Here is a 13,775-nt window from a genome sequence, read left to right on the forward strand (position 1 = left end):
TTATCCTTAAGTTTGATTTCTAAAATGTCTTTCTTATGATTTCTGACACCTAATTCAGACTTAACTACAGACCATACTGCCCTTGTTTTATTTTTCTGGCCTAGAATGAATTTGTTATTTGCTATTTGTTTTGAAGCTTTCACAACATTTTTAAAAATAGTTTTAAAGCTTCTAACATATTTTACAAAATCAGGATCTTCGTCATACTTCAGTTGATTGTGTAGCTTTCTTTTCCTTTCACTCGATATTTTTATTCCTGGTGTGAACCATCTTATATTACCTGATGTTTTGTTGCAATATGATCTTGGAGCAAAAGCTTCATTAAATACTCCAAGAAAACTGTTTAAGAATCTAGTAAAGTTTTCATTTGTTCAATCACCATCCCCAAAACACCACTTACTTTGCTTAGTTTCTCATAGAATATTTCAATATTTGTTTAATTGAATTTGCTTTTGAGATATGTTTTTCTTATATTATGTTTATCAGTTTTTGGCAGTGAGACAAAATAAGGCCGAGTGATCAGAAAGTCCTAAGTCTAGACAGAATTTATGTACATTATCAAAGTAGTAATTTGTTACAATGTTGTCGATGCATGTTGCTGAGTGAATATTTTCTCTGGTGAATTCCAAAAAATTTAGTTTAAAACCAGACTTTTTTAATTGACTCAGTAAATGTTGTTGATTCTTTATTGTCATTTGCAGTGTTTATATTAAAATCTAGTGCTACTACAATTTTTTTCTTCTTTTCTTCCTTTAGTAAATCTAGCAAGTACTGGTATTTACAGAGGAATGGCGTGACTAAAGCCCTTTCTGGAATTCTATAAAATTAAATGATCAACATATTAAAAGTCTTTAAGCTCTACACAACAACTTTCGTACATGCAATCTTCATTGAAACAATTAAAGTCTGTTTTCACTTAATAGCTTATAGAAGAGTGCAGGAGTACGCAGCAACCTACGTGAGATTTTTTCTCCCTGCAATAGCTGCTTGCAACATTGAAGTTTTAAATTTTATTCAAAATATTTATTGTATTAGAGCTACGACAGTGTTCATTTGAACAAATAGTTTTTATGTTTTTACATTCTGAGAGAAGAATTTGTAACTCATCGTGTTTGTAGCTTACCGTAGGCTGCTTGAAGATTTAGAACTTAAGCCATTTGTATTCCAGTGTATCAAATAAGAACTTTTGCTTGTTTTGATGGCATTAAGTGTACATTTTAGTAGACACTCTTTAGCAGACTTCTTTTCAGCTAACAGGCATTTTTCTTTTACATCCCCTCCAGTAAATATTAGTTTCCCTTAGTTTTAATGATTTTTACAAACATCCATAAACATTTTGCTGAAAGTCATCGATCCTAGTCTGTTTAGATGCAGTCCATCCTTGGGTAGACATTCCTTGCCTAAAAACTTATTTGAGTTTATAAATATAGCACCTAGTCTGTTACAGCACTCATTAATTCTGCAATTGATTCGATTGATATAACTGTCTCTCACTGACCTCCTGTTTATGATTCCGCTGATCACTATCCTGGAAGCAAGGTAAATTTTTTCTGGCTGATCAGATTATATTTTTTGATTCGTTAATAATTTCCTCTTCGCTGTATCCTCAGAGGTAATTTGTCCCAACATGGATTAATTTGTAATTTTTGTTCCCTTCTTCATCGATGTTTTCTCTTGAATTTGTAATGTTTCTGAAATAATTACTGAGCCGATGGGACCTAATTCCTGGGCGGACGTCAACTTCACAGGTTCCCACTAAAACATTTTTCAACATGGAACCGCCAATTATGAGAACTTCATTTTCAGCTACACTTCTAATACTATGATGTCTTTTGTTCTCAAACTTTCCACTTGTCCATTTATATGTAGTATTTATGCCTGCCGAGTCTGCACTTTGCTTTAATTCGCCTGACGTGAAATGCTTGTCTTGCAGGGAGCTCGTATTTGTATCCCTCCGCAAATGGCGTACTTCCTTGTTTGCATTGGGTCATTTTTTGGGATACGTTTGAGTCGCAGTTTTCTTCATGAATGAGATCCACATATTTATTTCTAGGCATCAGTACTTCTGATAGTAGTTTTATTGCTTCACAGAACGCCTCATTACAGTTTTTTTGAAACAAGGATCATGTCACTCCGCATCTGCAGATTTTCATCGTTTCTCGTGATGTAGTCCCCGCAGTCACAATGTTTTTGGTGCTTAAGTTCGCTGTTTTCTTTTTGTAACACTAACAAGTCGTCCTTGAGGGATTCAATTTCTTTCTGCAGCACTTGAATAACAGTTAATTTTGCAGTCACTTCACTTTGGAGATCAGCCTTTTCTTCACATAAAGAGGTCCGTTAAACAATCCTGGCAGCGCCACAAGAAATCATCATCATCATTTAAGGTCCTTCATAAGTTCATCCCTCTACCACTTCCTTACAATTGGATGAGTTTCATCGGGTTTTCCCATAAGCACAGCTTTGAGCTGTCAAGTTTTTGGCTTCCTGGCAATGTGCCCTGCCAGGCTTATTCTCTGTGCTTTCATTTCCTGCGTGATGTTAGGTTGTTTCATCAGGTCGTACAGCTTCTGGTTCTTCTTATGTCTTCAAATGTGCACTTCACTTCATGGATTAATCCAAAGATCTTTCTCACGATTTTCCATTCAAAGGTCAACAGGTTCTCCATCTTTTTTGTGCTGCTTAAGGTTTCTGTCCCAAATAAAATTACCAAACTATCACTGTATTACAGGCTTTAAGTTTGTTCTTACTTAACTGACAGATTTTTTGGTGACATTATATGCTTCAGACTGAAATAAGTTTTAGATTCGCTAATGATACATTGATTAATTTCTGTTTTAGGTTATTATACCTGTTGAACCAGGTGCCTAGATATTTAGGATTTTCCACATTCCTACTTGTCAGGGAGTATATTAAGTCGGGGGAATATTATGGGCTTCTCTGGATACTTCTATCATTTCAGTCTTCTGCGTATTAATCCTCAGTCCAATGCTACTGTCATTCTTTGCAAAGTCCTTCAGCAACTACAAACATTCAAAAACTGTATATGACAAAATTCTGCCACCATGGAAGTTACAACATACACACAAAAAATGCTGTGGTGTGCCTTAGAAGCTTTACAGTGTGCAAAAGCTGAATAGTCAAGTTTGAATCTAATTGTTATTTGAGTGCCCTAATATTTTTAAAGTGCGAAACAACACTACAAAAAGTAATTTATATTCATACAACAATAGTGATGGAGCCACTCATCTACAGAGATCAATGCATGGAGCACAGAAACATGTAACAGAAAACAACATTCACACAAGCTTTTATACTCTTTTCCTAGCATTGTCCGCCTGCTTAGTTGAGTGGTAACGTGTTTGCCTACCATGCAGTGGGCCCAGGTTTGATTCCCGGCCAGGTTGGTTATTTTCCCCGCTCCTGGATCTCAAGACTCTTGTGATTGAAATATACACGGACCAGTCACATTAATGTGGCCATCACATATGTTCAATGTTGAAGTGGAATAACCACTCACAGTTGGAAGATGACAGCACCAGCAGTGTCAGGGAGACTCGAAAACAATGCAGTTGTTGCCGTACTGTGGAAACCGATCAAGCTATCCAATGTCCAAAAGGTTATTTCATTGGCTTCTGGGCCAAGTGTGGAAGAATTTCTGAAATGAAACGACAAAGTTTGTAAACTGTCTATGTGTTGCCAGGTTAAAATATACCACCATGGCAAAATGGCGCTAGCCAAAACTGGTGTCAAGACAACTGTTGCATCATGGCCCACAGATGACAAAGGTGATTGCTGGCTGTGGAGATGTGTACGAGTGTACAGCCATGCAACTGTTGAGCAACTGACCACCCAGAAGAACGAGAGGCTACCAACAGTGTCTTCTCAATGGCCATTAAGTGAATGTTACCGAATACGGGCCTCTGCAGCAGAAGCTCGTTCATGCACCAATGCTGACTGCTGCTCATAGGCGATGAAGGTGGAATTTGCATGCCAGAACCACAATAGGATGTCCACCGAGTGCAGACAGTTGGCCTCTTCAGGTGAGTTAGATCTTATGCTCCACAGGAGATGTGGGTGTCGGTATGTATGGCATGAACATATGAAAGTAAACACCCTGCAACAATTGTCAGATGGGTTCATACCAGATGGCATTCCTTGGGTGATCTCATTATTCTGGAAGGTACAACAGATCAACACATCACATGAAGACTGTGCCCAACCCCCCCGCCCCCTTTACATTGCTTTTCTTTGGCACAAAGGCATCTACCAGCAGAACAATGCAAAGTGTCACATGACACCCAAAGTACATGTATGGTTTGAAGAGCACCAGGATGAGTTTACCATACTCCCCTGGTCCCCAACACCCCTGCCCAATTTAAACTCAATCAAGAATCTGTGGGAACACTTCGACTGGACTGTTCGCACCTTGGATCCTCAACCGAGAAACCTAGCAAAACTGACAATGGCACTAGAGTCAGTACAGTACTGCATCCCCCTCGGTACCTTCCGTATCCTCATACACACACTTCCTGCACGTCTAACAGTGGTCCATGCTCCAAAAGGTTGTAATTCTGTCTTTTGACAGGAGGTCTCATTAATGCAGCTGGACAATGTAATTCCTGAATGTATTCAATAATCTGAATGAAGAGGAACTGGGTTGACAACTGACTTTGTGGCATGAAGTAATGGGATGTGTCCTGTTGCTAACATTCAGAAAACTGATCTGCAGAATCAGCTATAGGTTTTCCTTATATTTCACAAGTGATACCTCTTCACGGGTTTGAGAAGATTTGTATACAGTTCAATTCTGCAACAAATGCAAATTAATTTGCCTCAGATGAGCATTCCTTCAAAATTAGAAGTGTAATATACCATTCAAACAAAAGCTTTCCAATATTCTCCGGAAACAAAAAGTTGCAATCTGCTCGACTAACATAAGACTAATTTGAAAAATAATAATATAAAGCACTACTTCATTACAAATAAACAGAAGTTTAAAATAAATATGCCAAAATCATTTTCTCTCAATAAAGATATGCAAGGTGTGATACATGATATCTGTAGCAATGGTTTGACAGGCTTGAACAGATGGATAACAACATCTGTTGCAAAAGCATTAGTGAAAGAAAAAAAACCTGTGGGCTTATTCTGACAAAATTAGTGATTCTCATCCAATACCAATACCATCAAGTACATGGGAGGCATTGACTTCATGGATCAGAAGAAAGTAACATACGAGACTGACAGAAAAGCAAAATTATCATCTATCAAAAATTACAGTCTAATGTTTATACAAATGTAGGGAAACTGATGAATTCATTAGAATTTAAATAGTATGTTGCTCAAAGTCTAATTGGCGATTGTTCAATTCTACAAAGGAATCTGACAGCAATCATGGAAACAAAGAGATGAATTCAAAATATTTGTCATCCTTTATGTCCAGGTCATTGTATGACCGACACTTTACTCTCCTTCTGTCACTCCTTTCAGCCCCCCCCCCCCTTCTCCCACTCTTAAGCAAACTGTTGTTTATATATAAATTATGCCTCTGTTGGCAACAGTTATTATGTTTCTACAGGGTACAGGGTGGCGTAAATAAAAGCGAACTGGATGAGTGGATACAATTGGATATGAATTTGTGGCAGTATTAACAGAGGAAAGTACCTACAATTACTTTCAATCTGATGGAGCAACTGCCCATACATCTGTTCGAACCTTGGAGCACATTTACACAACCTTCACAGAGTTGTTAGCAGAGGTAAGTCTGGTCACAGCCCTACCTGGCCACCTAAGTCACCTGATCTCTCAGAGTGTGTGTGTGTGTGTGTGTGTGTGTGTGTGTGTGTGTGTGTGTGTGTGTGCAACAACCCCCATAATCTTCAAGAACTGCCTGCAGCACAACATTTTAACAGAAAACATTCTGTGACCAGTGGAGATATTTACATTGACACTTCTATTCATCTGTGCAACCAGAGATCTCCACAATGCTTTGAGACTTACTCCGAAAGTATTTTGTTTTGGTATATGTTCTTTGCACTTATTAGATCCTAGACATCAACTTTGTGTCCATAGTGGTTATGAAGTGCGATACTGTATGTGGTATAATACAAGAGAGGGAGGTACCGTTGACCACTGGAAGTATTTTATTTTATTTGGTTTTCTTTCATATTTATATTTTTGTTCATCCTTTCAGTCAATGAATTCCACAAAACTATGAGCCATGTGTTGAAACAGTGCTTCGTTTTTCTCTACTAGACAATGTCACAGGTTACTTCAAAGTTGTATAACAACACATACACGTCATATTAATCCATGTAAGTCTATCCGATGAGGCTTTAACCCTTTAACTGCAGGAGATTTTCCCAATTTTCTGTACAAATTTGCAGGGCATTTTTATACGATAATCCGAATAGTTGTAGGGATAGAAAATAAGTATCTAACAAAAAAGCCAAAAACTTAACTAAGAATTGATAATTTTTCTGAGTGTTGTGTATCTTGAAACACGGTCCCATATACAAGCTTAGGAATATGGTTACAAAATTGCTGGAGTGATAAGGTGAATGTGTAAGTATACGAGTGAGATTCGAGTACGTGTCAAATGCAGCTACTGATGTTTCAAATGGGAAAAATAGCGACTTCCATTGTTACAGAGCAACAGAAAAAGATACGATGGCAAAATAGCAGCCTACGACATTCCAAAGTAATAGAAAAGTATTCAAAAAGAAAACTGCAACTTCCAATGTGCAAGCAGAGCACAAATTATGTGTGATGTGATAACAACAGACCTGTGAAAATGTTCAGAAAGAGCTGAATGCATACTTCTTGTCGTCTGAGGCTGGAGTCTTAAAGCACCAAAACGCGTTGTGGAATTAAAAAAACAGGGGGACTGGTTAACTTGTTTCATTCAATGTACCAATTGTGCATCGAAAAACATTGAAAATCATAATAAAAATATTTGTGATAATGATTTGGTTTGCGGTGTGCTCAACTGCGCGGTTATCAGCTCCCGTACCAATTCCCCACCTTTGCTCAGTCCAAACACGCAACTTTCATGAATGATGATGAAATGATGAGGACAACACAAACACCCAGACATCTCGAGGCAGAAAAATATTTGTGGAGAATGAAATGAGACTCAGATAAATCGTGCAAACAGGAATTGTTTCAGTGAATTTCACAACAGACAGTGATAGTAAACAAAGAAAAGAACCAAGAAAATTAATTTTTTTAAAAAGAAACTGTTAGTTCTACATGTTATGTACCTTTAAAGTACATAGGTAGATGTATGTCCCATAAACTTCCTTGGGGATATAAATTAAAAATTTCAAATTTGTCAGAATGTTAAACATTACCCGTAAATACTATATTTTAATTAAAAAATACAAAAATCTACTCCTGGTCATACAAGTGCTTCAAAGAGTTAATACTGATTCCTTCCCCATCTACTGAAGAAACACACTGTGCCATCTTCGTCTTCTTGTAAAAACTCCACCCAGCTGCACTGGTGTCCACCCCTAGCTGCAACAGCCGCCACACTTCCAGAAACGCCACTGGTGATTTGCATAGCTACATGCTTATTGACAACAGCAAGGTGGGACTAGTCACAGTTGCTCTCTTACCGAGCCTGAGACAGGGATTCACAGAGGGAAGTGGCCCAAAGTTCAGTTTTAACATCTACACTGTGCATCAGAATTAAAGTATCATTTTTTCAGAACCCCATAATAGCCTTCCACTGCAATGCATAAATTTGAAATTTGGCTCAAAAGTGTCTACAACCTTCCTCTGTAACGGCGCAGAAGCGTGGCATCCTACGATGTCCCCTCTGGGCTTGCTGACACTTCAAACAGCATTTTGTTGATACATGCGAAAAAAGACAACTAAAAAGTTCATGTGAGCCACTGGTGGGTTAATGATGTGATAACGGGATCAAATTTCACCACAATTCCGTCCAATGCTACCGTGGAACTGTCACAGGATGAGATCGTCACCACAGCCCGTCACCCACATCTTGCACCTTCTTCCGACGTCTCTGAGATGGGAGGTCAGAACCGCAATGCCTACCATTGAAATCGTGCGATTTTCTTCCAACTGGCTGAAGAAAGCATTTCAGACTCGTCACTGCTCAGAATCAATAGAAAAAGGCCTCAGAGTGTGGTATAAAGAGTGTCAATGGAACCAGCCCTTCCCCTGGGGCATTGATTCACACACAATTTTTGTGTCACAAATGAAGTTCACATTGAGACGAACAACAGGGAGATGTTCTTGTCAACTGCAGTCACACTGCTAACACCCTCAGATGTTTCATTCCTTTTCTAAGGACATTGTAGAGCTGCATCCCCAATGAACATGATCACACTCCTGGAGTGCAGTGTGAACAAAATTTTTGCTTTCATGTAAAAGTTGAAATCACTAGGGACTGTTCAAAACCATTACATGAACTATGAGCAAAGAATACCTTTGGTTTTTCAACCTTCGTTTTTCGTGCTACTGTGGCACGATCAAGCGAGAGGGCAACTTTTTTTTTTTCTTTCTGCTTCGTTAGGATCCTTCAGGATCACGTGAACTTGTTTTGCAAGTCTTTTTTCTTCCCAATACTTCTTCATTCTCTCGCTTCTTCTGTTTCTTTCTTCTTCTGTTAAGACAACTCTGATTTTGGTGTCCGACCACCTGTGACCATCCTCCAATCCTTTAATCTTCTCCCTGTCCTGTACTGCTGTCTGCAGATTCCTTTCTTTTATTCCTACAGCCTTCCAGTCATCTCTGCCTTGCTTCACCCAGTTGTTTCCTGTATGACATGTTGCACTCCATATCTTCTTCGTCAACCCCTCCTCATCCGTCCTCATGATGTGCCGCACAAATCGTAACCTCCCCTTCCGTATCTCGCTCGATATGGGTTCAATATTATCATACAGTTCCTGTCATGTTCTGTGTATCCAGATATTCCCATGTTTTTTGGTGCCCCAAGTGTTTCTCAAAATTTTCCGCTCCTCCTTCAACTATATAGAAGCTCCGTTGCTGAGTGTGATAGTTTCTGATGCATACAGAGCAGCATTTGTTAAAGTTGGCATTCCATGACAGATTTTTCTCGCTATATGTTGTTATCACCACATACCGAAGCTTCCGCAAAAGCTGTGACCTGTCTACTGCGCTACTGTTCTTCTGTATGCCACCAGTTATCTCCTCCCCCAAATAACAAAAACTGTTATTGAGTTTCTCAACCACTTGGCCACCTATCTTCCAGTGAGACTCAGTGTTCAATGTCTTGGTCTACTTATATGCAATCTTCAGTCCAACCTTTTCTGCTAGATTTTTTAGTGCTGTCTTTGCCTCTTCTTCTGTCTCATTTAAGAGTTCCACGTTATCTGCGAATGCCAGGCAGTCCACTGTTGCATTATGTTTGACATTGTACCCTATTTGCACACCTTTGATCTTCATGTTACTATTTAGTTGTCTCCACTGTCTCAATACTTTCTCCAAAACTAGGTTAAATAAAATTTATGGCAGTATGTCCCCTTGCCAGACTTTTTTTTATTTCGAAGCTGTCTGACAGCATACTGCTAGTGTAACATTAACATGTGCATGAATAAAACGACACCCCCATTTCCTAATCCTCAGGCAGTAGAGCTGCTGCCAGGCTGAATCGGTGTCAAAGTTCATGACAGATAAATTTGTAACGTGCTCAACAAAGTGGCACGGGTGACACTGAGGGTGTTGCAGAACTGGGAAGTCTCAGAGGGACCCTTTGCCATCTTATTAACGCACATGTTAAAGTTGCACCCTCGCACGATCATGCCACAGGAGAGCGGAAAACAAAGGCTGAAAATTGGAAATACCCTTTGCTGCTCGTATCACATTCAGATTTCGTCTAATGGTTTTGAACAGTCCCTTGTGGTTCCAACCTCTACACGGGCGCAATAATTGTACTTGCACCGTACTACACTTGGGTGTGATTATGTTCAATGGGGATGCAGCCCACAATGTCATTAGGGAACGGTTGAAACATCGAGGGAATCGGCAGTGTCAAAGGTTGTCCAGAACAACTTCCTGTTGCTCATCACACTGCGAACTGTCATTTTCAACTGTGAAATGTGTGGGAATCAATGTCCCAAGAAAGGGGTGGTTTCATTGATGCCCTTTTGCTTTTTCGTGTCGATTCTGAGCAGTGTTATGTCAAATGTTTTCCTCAGCCAACCAAGAAATACCACAGGGAATCGGTTGGTTTCAATGACACCCTTTTGCCACCCACTGTCGATTCTGAGCAGTGATGTGCCAAACGTTTTCCCCAGCCACCCGAGAAACCGTGTGATTCCAATGCTGGATGTCGCAGTTGTGACCCCCACACAGAGGCGTCAAAAGAAAGTGTGAAATCTTGGTAAGATGAGCTCCGACAATCTTCTCATCGTATGCGACATCCATGGTAGCACCAGGAACAACTGTGGTGACATTTGGTACAATTGTGACATCACTAACCCACCTTACAGCTCACATGAACTTCTGAGCTGTGGCCTGTTTTTCCGCATGAGCTGACACCTTGCTGTTGGAAGCATTGCCCAGCCAAAGGGTGATGTCAAAGTGCATCACACTTTTGCACCATTATATGGGAGCAAAATCTCATACTTATGCATCGTAATGGGAGACAATTACGGGGTTTCGAAAAGTGATCCTTTAATTTTGTTGTGCAGTGTATATTACAAGTCATTACCTGTGTTTGTGGTTTCCTAATAAGCAAATTCAAGTTACTTTCTGAAACACCCATCCAGCAATACACAGGGAAAATGCCTGAGAAAACACTGCAACTCCTTTTCTTAAAAGTAGAAATCTTACTTTTCAAGCAATAACAAGTTGAAACAAAATTAAAGGATTCAACAAATATATGCAGTTTTTCTTCTTCAAACGTTTATTCCAATAAATGAAGGGATAATAACAGAGGCAAGGTTGCAATGGATAGGGGAAAAATAATTCAACAAATTTATTTGCCTGTTATGTGGAAGCGTTTATGACATCTGACTGTCGTTGCATATTTGCAACAATTATACTATGAAAGATAATAAGCTTAGGAGATTATAAACAAAACAATATTTCAAATTTTACTTATGTTTCTACTCCACTGGAGCTCAAAAGAAACACACACTATTCTATTTTCAACATCATGCAACTGATGTTAAAAGCGTATATGGGTATTTCTGAACGCAATGTAAGGGTGTCCATCTGTTCTTCAAAATTACCTGGGAAGTTTTCAACTAGAGTGTCATCAGGGGGAGTGTGAACCCTGAGCTTCGTATTTTATGTTGGTTCCTTTTTTTTAATACAGAGATCAAGGCCATGGATTAATCAATGCACAAGCACTTATTTTGATGGTGCGCATAAAAAACAGTTCATTATTACGGTAAATTTGCAGCCTTTTGGCCAAGCTGACAATTACATTTTTAGGCACAATATTTTGAATACTGTCCAAGTCTTCATCTGATATTGTGAGCTATAGCCTCTGGACTTCGAACTAGACCATTAATCATCAAAATCGTGTGCAACTATGGAACCGTTAACTCGACTAAGAAACTGGAATTCAATCATTTTCACTACACCTCAACAACTGAAAGTTCATTTTATTTAAGCGCAATAATACTGTGCTCTAACACTGCTGACACACCATAGCTTATGCAAATGCTATTTCTGAAAATTATCAATCTCACAACTAGCAAAAAATTGTGTTATTCTCTCAGACATGCACGATTCTTCTCTATCTCATGTGGCATCACAGCATATCAACAAAAACATGACAACCGTGTCCTTTTTCTTAGATTTCCTTCATTTATAAATACGTTGAGGTTATCAGTAAAAGTCCAATAAAAACAGAACCACATTCAAAAATTCACTGTTCAGATTCCAAAATGTATAGGTTCCTTACCTTGGCTAATCAGATATCCACTCAGGCTGCATAGTCACTTGATTTTTAGAACATTCCCTTAATGGATAGGTGACATTCTTAATGACAAACCTTAATGATTTTGTGAATCATATTGGCAGGTAACAACGGATATTTAACGTTTGTGTGAAAGCACGCTTAATAACTAATACAGAAATGTTTAAAATACAAATGTTAGTTTATACAAAGAATAAAATATATAGCAAAATAACAGAACAATAAAGACTACAATTACTTTTGATTAAAAGAATACCTTCAGGTAAATAGCAGTTTCAAAATGTACACAATCCTTCAAGATTCTCACTTCCAAAGAAAAGGTGTACAAAATAAAAATTGTGTCTTATTTCATAGTTTGTAACCATCATCACATCAAAATGCTCTTTAATTTATGGTTAGAACAAGCAACTATACTTTCTGATATTTAGCAGGAGGCATCACCACATGAACAAATTCAGAGTGGCTGATATTGCTTAATTGTAACGATCATTATGGCTGTCTCACATATCAAGAAACGTTCATAAGTTCTTTTGGAAGTAACGTGCACAGTTTACAAGTGACATCACAAAGTTATGATGCAGGTATTTGAGGCAGACCAAATTCATCCACAGGTACACCATCCTGAAAAAAATAATGGAATTTTTGTCACAGGTGATAAAGAAAAGCAGTCATTCAGAATTGAAAAACAGTATTTCTATACAAGATGTATTTGTGAGGTACAATCATCATGTATTGTTGACACCCTTAAGCAATATTCTAAAATGGGACACACAAGTGATTTGTAAGCAGCCTCTTTTGTAGAATAATTCTATTTTATCAGTATCCGGTAGAATAATCCTATTTTATCAGTATCAGGTTCAACACTCAAATATTGTCTGACACCATCATGATCTTATTTAATCTGATATGAAAATTTAAAGGGGTGGTATTTAAGAAATGTTTGTGCTGTATTCATTGTATATTTCATTTAGGAAATCCAAATACCCATACAGATTATAAAAATGGATGTATTTACATGTACAGTATGTAAATATACAATGCATGAAATATACAGGGTGACTAATTAAAGTTAAAGTTTTAAACCACTGTAGAAGTAACGTCACTGGTCAGAACGATGCCCAAGTGCAACGGAATATTATCAGAAGAGGAGGGAAAAAGTATGGCAGAAGAAAAATAAATAGTTACAAATGTAGCAATAGACGGTGCTGTAAGCATCATAGTACAATAGTGGTTGACTACAAATGACAAATGAATCACACAACAATGCCTAAGGTGTACGTTTGACACTAACCAAACTGTTCTACTCAGTGTGCTTGGGTGTAGAGGTGTGATACTGTCAGTTACGTAATCCCATCCACCACAGCAAGGTCATATCACATCATATGAAAAAAATATGTTTTTAATTGTCCCGAGACCAAAAGCTGCATAAAAAGCATCCATCACATAGGTTTTTAATTCTCCTGAGGCCAAAAACCGCATAAAAAGCATCAATCAAAATCAAATCGGATTATTAATTTCCACGTGACTGGTGCAAAAGATGTTCAATATGCTGTCCACCATTTTCGTCAACAAGTTGAAAACCAGAAACAACATGTTCCACAACTGATCGAAGCGTTTCTGGGGTCACATTCAGATTGTGTTGTGCAATGCATGCCTTCAATGCAGCTAAGTTTGCAATCGGAACACTGAACACAACAGCTTTCAGACAGACCCACAGCCAGAAGTCACATGGATTAAGGTCAGGTGATTGGGAGGGCCAGGCTGAAGGGAAATGGTAGCTGATAATTCTAGCATTTCCAAAATGGCACCTCAGTAGCTGCTAAACTGGATTTACAATGTGCAGAGGGGCGTCATC

At 38.5% G+C, this 13,775-nt stretch overlaps 1 protein-coding gene across 1 annotated transcript in view; it reads right to left on the bottom strand.

The window, feature by feature from the left end:
* Positions 1 to 11,013: 11,013 nt before the first annotated feature.
* Positions 11,014 to 13,775, bottom strand: part of LOC126428060 (charged multivesicular body protein 5) — a 39,342-nt gene continuing 36,580 nt past the window's right edge. Inside the window, exon 5 of the mRNA XM_050089937.1 lies at positions 11,014 to 12,541. Coding sequence (XP_049945894.1) covers positions 12,491 to 12,541 — 51 coding nt within the window. The 3' untranslated portion in view covers positions 11,014 to 12,490. The remainder of the gene's footprint in view (positions 12,542 to 13,775) is intronic.

The sequence above is a fragment of the Schistocerca serialis genome, chromosome 12, assembly GCF_023864345.2.
Source record: "Schistocerca serialis cubense isolate TAMUIC-IGC-003099 chromosome 12, iqSchSeri2.2, whole genome shotgun sequence".
NCBI lineage: Eukaryota > Metazoa > Arthropoda > Insecta > Orthoptera > Acrididae > Schistocerca > Schistocerca serialis.